At 51.3% G+C, this 9265-nt stretch overlaps 1 protein-coding gene across 1 annotated transcript in view; it reads right to left on the minus strand.

The window, feature by feature from the left end:
• Positions 1-9040, minus strand: part of Dscam (DS cell adhesion molecule) — a 475219-nt gene extending 466179 nt beyond the window's left edge. Inside the window, exon 1 of the mRNA XM_042687342.1 lies at positions 8902-9040. Within this exon, the coding sequence (XP_042543276.1) occupies positions 8902-8944 (43 nt within the window). The 5' untranslated portion in view covers positions 8945-9040. The remainder of the gene's footprint in view (positions 1-8901) is intronic.
• Positions 9041-9265: the final 225 nt, after the last annotated feature.

Consider the following 9265-nt stretch of genomic DNA (forward strand, 5'->3'; position numbering starts at 1 on the left):
CTCTTCCCCTTCCCCCAGCCTGGCCCACCTGTGCATTGAGAATCTGTCCTGAGCCTCCCCTGGGGACGGTTCAGCGAGAAGGACATTCACTCCAGCCCGGTTCATGGTGTCGACTGCCTGACATGCACAGAGGGAGGTTGCCTGTGGGGTGGACTCAGCTCTCCCTCCACGGCCCTGTTCTTGCCATCTGCCTGAGCTCCTGCTGTCTCTGAGCACATCCACCACAGAAACAACAGCATCCACAGCATCGGGGCAATAGAGGCAGTCATAGGGATTGGGAGACAAAAAGCAGTTTCTTGTGACTGGGAATACCCAGGGAATTGTAGGTAGCAACGGCGGGAGATCCCAGGAGACCAAGAAATCAGCCACTAGTAAAAAGATCACGCCAAGCGGGTTCCAAGATCACCTCTAGATTAACATTTTCCTCCCCAGACATTTCTAGAAATGCCTGTCAAGCCATTCTAAACCAGTAGCCACCGAAGTGTTAGGCCTTACTGATTTGGATGATGAATGCTAGCACGCAAGCAACGCATCTGGTAACCAGCCGTCCATTCTCAGGGGCCGTGAGCTCCGATTCACAGCTCGGATAACCTGTGCACCGGGGTTCTGGCACCGGGGGAGCACTGCCCCTTTCTTCTGCGCTTCCTTTTCCTTAGCCAAAAGAGTCAAAATGGCTACCACGGCAGGGCCGTCCACCACCACGGCAGCTTCGCCCTGGCATTCTGCCACCATCTTCAGGATGCCACCCGTCATCATGGGCGGATGACTTCGACACATTCCTGAAGTCTTTCTAGCAGCATTAGGAAGCATTGTTATTTCTACCCTGGCAGCTACACATCCATTATTGAAAATACTCTACAACTGATTTTAAGAAACAAACACAGTCATGAAGCAGCCTGGAGCCTGGGGTTTGGGCCTCCGAGGGGAACACGTGACCAAATCGTACCAGAGATGCGGACCTTGAGTTCCTCTCCCGAGAAATATGTTTACCCAAAGTGCAAGTTTCCACAGCAGAGCTGAGTGTCTCTGCAGACAGGCAGATGAGACTCAAAGCACACACAAGGGCGTTGGTCCTATTGTCTGCGTACAGGCCTCTATGCTGCTATGATGACATCAGGGGAGCTTTCCCACCAGCCCTTCCAAACCGCACGGCTGTCCAGAGCCAGAACCATTCACCCTGGCTCCACCACCAGCACCAACGTCACAGGGGAAGGAAGCCACTGGCAACCGGAGGTCAGCAGGGCCTTCACTGGAGTGTCATTACCACAGCATTGTCTTCCAGAATTTTCTAGTGAGGCGAGAATTCAGATCTCTAGGAAGAACGATACACTGACTTCCACCGTATTATTGATGAGGGAAAAGTTATTTTACTGTTAAAAGAGTTCAGGCTCATGAGAGCCCAAATCAGCAGGCACACCAAGCAAATCTCCCTCCACCACCTCTTCATTAAATCCATCCCGGAGCCTAGGGCTTCAGACCAACCCACATCACCAGGCTTCTTTCCAAGATGAAAGGCAGATATTTCACCAAGAGTCTGGCTGTGGGGCAGTCCAGGCCTCGCAGAGATCCAAGCGAACCCCCGTATTGAGTGACTCCCCGTGACTCGAAAACCAGGTTCACTTGGAGCTGCCTAACATGTTGTCATGAGCACGGACCTTCCTTAGGAACAAAGATTATTCCATTTCTCTAAAACCAAATAATAATCTAAATTGTATATCTTTAAGGCACCTTGAGGGCCTGATGCTAAGTGAAATAACCAGACACAGGATGAACAAGGCTCAGATCCTACTTGTTTGTAGAATCTAAAATATGAAATAAAGACTTTTCTAAGGGAGCTTACGGTGTCCTGTAACATGTCTGTCAACCACAGAGCCCAGGAAAAATCCCACCTTCCGAAGCAGGTCTGGCCGGCTCTACGTACCCTCTCACCCTTGAAACGCAAGGACTTAGCCGCAGATGAACATGGAGGCCTATGACAATCCCATGAGCCCAAACCCAAGCCCTCCTCTCAGAAACTGCTCTGCTCTGAACGTATACATTGCTTTTCTCCTTCTCACGTGCTGCCACCGCACCTCAGCCTGGAAGACAATGCCTGCTGCAGAATGAATGTGTGCAGCAGTGCTACAAACACCCTGTCCTTCCTCTGCCTGCAGGCTTGCTCGGGGCCCTTCCGGCATGTGCACACGCGTGTGTGCATGCATGTGTGTGCAAGTGTGCACAACACAGGGGTGCGTGGCATAGGTGCCCTCCCCCATCCCCCCACGTCTGACGTGGACTCAGACACTGAGAGCCATTTCTAGAATATTCTGCCAAGAGTCCGATGCAATGTTGCACTATTTCCACCAGGGTATAGTAGGCTTTGTTCCGCCTCTGAAATTTTGCGCAGCACGGGGAGACGGGGACGCCAGCCAGCGTTGAGCATGGAGGTGATCCCTTGCATTTTCAAGGCTTCTTTTCACTGCCTTTGCCTCCCGCCGCATTTAAGGATTTCTATAAATAGGATTGCTTGCTCACTCTTAAATCTTACTCGCTGTCTTCTGAGCAAAAGAAAAAAAAAAAATATATATATATATATATATACACACACAACTTAAAATAGGTACGTAGGCAAGATTCATTAATCGCTGTCATTCTGCCTCTGAATAGTAGCCTCTTCCTCCTCTATCTTTTCAACCTGATTCATCTAGCTCCTCACAGTTAAACCCTGACGTAGCATTTACACAGATGGAGGGGCATGAAAACCAAAGACTATACAATTGGATGTTTAAAAAAAAAAAAAAGAAAAAAAACATAAAAACAAAATCATCAGTGTCGACCAACATAGAACCAAGACAGATCTCCAGAAATCAAAAAGAGATGCATACTGTAAGCTAGACGACATTGAACTTGATTCCTACATTTGAATACAAATTGGAATTTTAACACTGATTGAAACATATTCCTTTCATGTTACTTTGATGGAGTATGGACTTTTATATTTGGTTTCGCTGGAAAATAAGATAATGCCAAGAAACCCATAAATCCATGACTATTAAGAAAACGATAGTATGGCTTTTAAAAGATGATTAAGGCCTAAGAAATGGAGCTTTTTTTTTTAACATTCTGGGTGACTCTTTGATGAAGCAATGAATTCCTGGGCACTGTGGGAGACGCTTAAAGGGCAGGTTGATGCTCTCACTGGCTTTCAGAACATGACAAGCAAAAAGCAGTGCACAGGAATCCCACAGCATGTCGGGAGCCTGCAAGGGGCCCAGGCCAGAGTGAGACCATGGGCTGAGACATCTGACACACGCTCCACACCACAGAGAGCACCGGAAGCCGCTGCGCCAGCTGCGTGCGGCCCACATCCCCAAGGGCGGACCTCTTTCGGACAGAGGAAGGAGATGGCTCACAAACGCTTGAAGAAAATTATCCTTTTCCCAACAAACTCTTTAGCCATAGAGACAACTGGTCGGAGCAAGAGGCCAGGACTGGAAGAGGCCACTTGGCTTCCTCCCAACACTCCATACGACCCACCCACTAGAATTAGTGGGTAGAGGGGAGATGAACCACACAGCAAAGGCTGCTAGGTCCAGAAGGAAACCAGATAGCAACCTGTGTACTGAGGACATGGCTGGGTGTGGCCTACATTGCAGTGTCCTGGAGACCCATCACCACTCAAGCAAACACCAAATCAAGTTCCAGATAGCAGGACCACATCAAGGGGGAAATCCAAGGCCTTAGGAAAAGAGATCACGGAATCACAGAGGGACAGATCATGGGACCCAGCCTTCTGAACATCATGGGCACAAGCTTCCTGACTTTTGAACCAACATCCAGGGCTCTGCACCTGCCCATTGGTGCTTCCTACCTCCTGCCCAGGTGGAGGTGTGTCTCCTGCAGAAGGCACCCACTAGCACAGAACAGCACCACCCATCCACCCCGGGGGGCCGCTGGAATCTTCCATTCCTGTTGTCTTACCTCAGGAAATTTAGCAAGGGAAATGCATCTATGATTTTAACAAATTGCATTTTCAAAGCATTAAAGAGCATACATATCATGGGAGGAGGAAAGGGCCAGACAGAGAAAAGGGAAGAGGATTTCCCTCATCCAGCTGTCTGGAACATGAAGAGTTAACCCAGAGTGCTGGGAAACAGGTGCTGCCTGATTTGCCTGGAGGAGGGGGAGGAGTCCCCCGTCTCTGGGAGAGACTGAGGGGAGCTCAGAGGACCAGGCCAGGCGGCCACCACCAGCAGAGGAGAAGCCGGGCTCTTGGAATGACATTGGAAGGTCAGCCAATCAGGCAGGGAGCTTTCAGCCTCAGAGGCCCGAGCCAAGCCAAGCCAAGCCGGGCTCCCTCTCCAGTTTGGAAGGGCTATGCAAATGCCCTTCTCTGCACCAGCCCCAGGTGGAGAGGGGTGGGGGGAATCCTCCTTTACAATTTAAAACAAAGACCTGCCAGACCTTCCCTAGCCAGCCATCCTCTGCTGAGGATTCCTGTTTAAACCCATTCAAGACATGGAGTCTGGGCTGGCACATAGAACTTGGGAGATGCTGGCAAGGTGGCTTCCCGGCGGTCCTCCCTCCATCCCAGGCAGCGGCTTTGCCTGTCTGCTGAAGACTGGCTGGCTGGCAGAAGTCCTGTGAGGTTTGCCGCCCACTAGTGTCCTAAGGCGGGGACACAATTGACATGCAGGTACACCACCTCCCTGTCTCCCTGCATGGCCAGGCCCAGCATGCACTTCAGCAAGGCAGCCAAGAAAATGCCCCCTCGCCCAGACACAACCCACAGCGGCGGACGTGTGCGGCCCCAGGCGCCTGCCGGGCTGTGGGAAGGTGAGCCAGCCGCTCAGGTACAGCAGAGCCTGGGTGTAGAGGAGCTCTCTGAAAATGACACCACCTCCCCCACCGCCAATGTCCTGCTGATGCAAAGCGTACGCTGCCTCACCACTTATTGATTATGCATGAGTCAAATTCATAATCTCAGCTGATTTGAGGAACTCCACATACCGCAGGTTTTGGTCGATGTGTATATTCATGTCTCTATTTTCGAAGCATGAATTCTCAGTCTCCTATGGGGTGGACCCCTCCCATCAAATGCCAAATGTACAAGGAAGCCAGTCTCCGTTGGACAGAGTCAGAATATCTTATTTGCCCCCTGGACGCACCAATGCTGAAATTCTGGCCAGCTACGTGGAGATCATGGCATTGGAGATGTCAGTCAGCAAATTTTGAGTCAAAAATTTTGTCTCCTCTCCCATATTGCCCATGAGTCACTGATTCTCTGTAATGGCGCGGTGACACCCAGGCTGCAGAGGAGACAGTCAAGGAGCAGAGGCAGATCGGCTGGGCTGGCATTTATTAAAGGTCTGCCTGGCATTTTGGTTTCCCACACAGGGCATCTTCCATTAAAGAAAAAAAGCCTGGGAATTTTAGATGAACCCTGGAATTTTGAGGTCGAATTTTAATCTGCTTAACAAAGATAGGGGAGAGGAGAGAATATTTTTTGCTGACATCCTGTTACTGGGAATTAATTTTTTTTTTTTTTTACAATATCACCTTCAAAGCCCTCAGAGTGCATCCGTATGTACAAAGGTCTGCTTCGGTGGTTAAATAAAATACCAGCAATGCAGTGAGCAATCCCCATCCGGCAAACGGATGATGACCAGAAGCGCAGGTGCAGGAAGCACACTCACCTTGTCCTTGTGAGCCCCTCGCCACCGCCACCCCACCCACCAGCACCCCTCATCACCAAGAGCAGGGTGCAGTAAAACTCAACCCCTCACACCTCAGAAAAGACAGTGTCAAGGGATGTACGTATGTGTGTTTAAAAAAAAAGCAGAGATGCCTGGATACAGCAGGAATGTATTCTAATAAATCTGCTCGCTCCCCCCTCTCTGCTTGTCAGCTAACCTGCTGTATGCTTTTCATGGGGATTTGAACTAGACTGTGCTCTGGGCTTTGAATCAAGAGGACTCGTGACGGAACATGATGCAGAGGGCTGCATGCGCTGGGCAGGCATGGAGTGGCGTGTGTGTGGATGCGCGTGCATGCACACGCCCCTCGGTCTTGCACAGTACCACTGGCCCTCGGGCGAGGATTTTTGGAGCATTGCAGAACAGCTGGGCTGCTTGCAATAATTCCGGCACCTTATCAGGTGAGGTCATTGATAAGCCTTTAACCCATGAAGGGGCAGCCCTTGAGCTCCCTGTGCCTGTCCAAAATGCAGTGGCAGCCTGTCCAACAGCCATGCTTTTTATTAAGAAATAAAGGAGCATCCCATCACATCAGGAAGAAACATGCAACGCTTGCCTCCTGCTAAGGAGAGGAGACACTGTACTGTACACTGCTGCACTGACTCCTTCAAACAGCAAACGGCATAACCTTGTGCAAACACCATCTTATCCTCTCAGGCACTTTGATGTTTGAGGCCTGGCAATAATCAGGTAAGGTATCAGAGTTCATAGTAATAAATATTACTATTTCAAGGTTGTTTTTTTTTCAAAATCAAGCGAGGCCAAAACATGATAGCTATCGACCGAGAAAATAAAAAATAACATCTCTCCATTTTTTAAAAAAAAAGTCTCATTCAGATAGGTTGGAACCATTACTTTCATGTTTTTTGAAATACAGTCTTAGGAACAGGCAGTGTTCCAAACCAGACTCTATCTTATTTTAACCTGAGTATATATTTCATGATGCTCTGAATCATATGTGTTGAGCATCTTTCCTTGAAAAACTCTAAAGCTGCTTCTAAACACAACCTCCCCCCCTCAAAAAAATTGAAAAAGCCCAAAGCTCTGTGGGCACACTTCTTGTTTTTCTCAATGGTTGGTCATTCAAAAAGAGGGCCATTTTTAATCCATGCTAGCTCCATAGTCTTCTAACAGAGAGAAGCAGACCACAAACTGGAGCCATGTAAAATATCCATCTGCATGTATGGTCCATATTGCATCATCCGAATTGTGTCATCCGTCTACCCATGTTCATCTAGTACTCGTGATTAATTATCAACTGATATTAAGTCTTGAAGACTGTACCCACAGCATTAAACCTGCATGTACATACATAGGTTATCTGTGCATCTATTTTCCCTGACGTACAAGAATATTGAGGTTTAGTTGCAATCTTTTCTCTCTATACAATCCTTTCTATATTTTTTAAATCATGGGATAGTGATCCTAAACTATCTCTCTCTCTCTCTCTCTCTCTCTCACACACACACACACACACATACACACACATCAGAGATGCCCATACATGCCCATAGTCATGCCATACTTGACTATTTCTGTCATTTACTTCTTAAACTGGAAAATAGGTATCAGTGGGCTGATCATCAGAAGCACGGTCTCACTCAATATCCTGACACATATACTTCGGTCTCCATCCTATAACCCAGGTCTTTTGCAAGGAGCTCAGAGATGTTTGCCTTGACAGGTAACTCGGGCTGCTGAGCTTGGCTGCCTTGAACAGGCCTGCCTCATTTGTGCAGTTTTTGGTGAGTTCCCATGAGCACAGGAGCAGGCTAGCAGAAAGGAGTGACTTCCCCTTTACTCATTCTAGCTCCCAAGGCTCACCCCTCCTCCTCGCCTCCACCCCAAGAGGCAGGCTGGACTGGAAGAAGGTCCTCTGGGAAAGAGGAGTATCTAGTCACAACTGGTTGCAGTTTTATTTCCCCCTTGAAGGAAATCTCAACATGAAACTTTGGAACACTTTGCTTTAGATTCTTAGGAAAGAGCAAAGTACCATTTTGATCTTCCATTCCAGAGTTCCTTCTGTGTTGGGTTTCCTCTTTTCTTAGTCATCATTAAAAAAAAAAATCAAGAACAGCGTTTATGTGTTTCCTTCGGCCTGCTGGCGAGCAAGCTCCTCCCGGGCAGGTGAAGGGGGAAATGCAGCCAGAGATTCCTTATTTTATCTTCCAGGAAAATCTTAGACAACCCCCCCCCCCTTTCCTCTCTAGGTCCAGAGTTCCTCTCTCTCTCTCCCTCTCTCTTCCTCTCTCCCCACCTGCGCAAGGAATCCTGCTCAGTGCTTTCATGTTAACGGACATCAGGTTATACATTTGATGCAGATGTGCGTCCTGAAATCCAAAATGGGAATTAAGGCAGGAGCAAAGGACACCAAAGCACTGTCTGAGGCTCCCTCCTGCCAGGCAGCCATTGGTACATGGAAGTTCCTATCTACCAGGTGATAGGCAGCCCGACAAGGTGCGGCCACACTTGCTAATTGGCTCTGACTGTGGAGGGCAAAGAGGGTTCCCACACACACGCGGGGTGGGGGCGCGGGGCGCGGGGAGCAGGGGCGGGAGGGGAGAGGCGCAGGGACCCTGCGTACCGCTTCCCTTCCTTCCTTTTTATTTTTTCACAACTATACAGGTGTTTTTTATTTTTTTTCTAATTTGCCAATTGCCGATGATGTAATGCTCATGGGTGCATATTTTTACATAGACGGGGACGGGGTGCTGCGCCCCAAGCCTGGGAAGGACCGGCGGGTCCCTTCTCAGAGCCTGCTGCGAAGGAAGGAAGGTGGGTTGTCGCAGGATGAGGGCGCATGTGGGCAAGGCTGGGGCGCGGGCAGCCCCCGCGGGCCCTGCGGCCCCGGCCCTTAGCAGGCTGCCCTAGTCCAAGGGGCCGTCTCCCCCGCTCCTCCCCCTGGCCTCGCCTGGCCCAGGGGCGCCTGGCCGCGGAGTTAGGCAGGGAGCTGTCACTTGGCCACCATGACAGAGGCCCCCCTCCGCCCTCCCCACGCCACCTCCCCTCTCCAAAACCATACACATGTGTTTAAAATAAACCAAAGCGTGCACAATGGAACCCCGATGGGGGGAACGTGGGGGGGTCATCAGCACAGACCCCCTCCCCCCCCGCCACCCCCACCCCGGGCCCGGCCCCCCCACCCCCGCGCGCCGCCGGGGCTCACCATTCGCGAAGCTCTGGAACAAGGAGAGGGCCAGTATCCACATGCCCCTGCTGCCGCCCGGCCTCCCGCGCGCGAGCGAGCGAGCGAGCCACGCGCCGGCCTCGCCCCCCGCGCTGCGCCGCTCCGCCGGCCCCGGCTCGCGGCCCCGCGCCGCGCCCGCCGCGCGCCCGCCGCCGCCGCGCGCCCCGGGCGCCCGCTCAGGACGCCGCGGGCAGCCGGGCAGCGGCCGCCGAGCGCGGCCGCCGCGGGCCAGAGCTCATCGCGGGCGCCCAGCGCCCGGAACGCGCGGCCGGCCGCCTCCCTGCGCGGGCTCCGGCTCCGGCTCCGAGCGCGCCGCCGGCCTCACCCTCCGCAGCCCGGCAGC

This window comes from Dipodomys spectabilis, unplaced genomic scaffold, assembly GCF_019054845.1.
Source record: "Dipodomys spectabilis isolate Male_0828 unplaced genomic scaffold, ASM1905484v1 ptg000107l, whole genome shotgun sequence".
Classification (NCBI taxonomy): Eukaryota; Metazoa; Chordata; class Mammalia; order Rodentia; family Heteromyidae; genus Dipodomys; species Dipodomys spectabilis.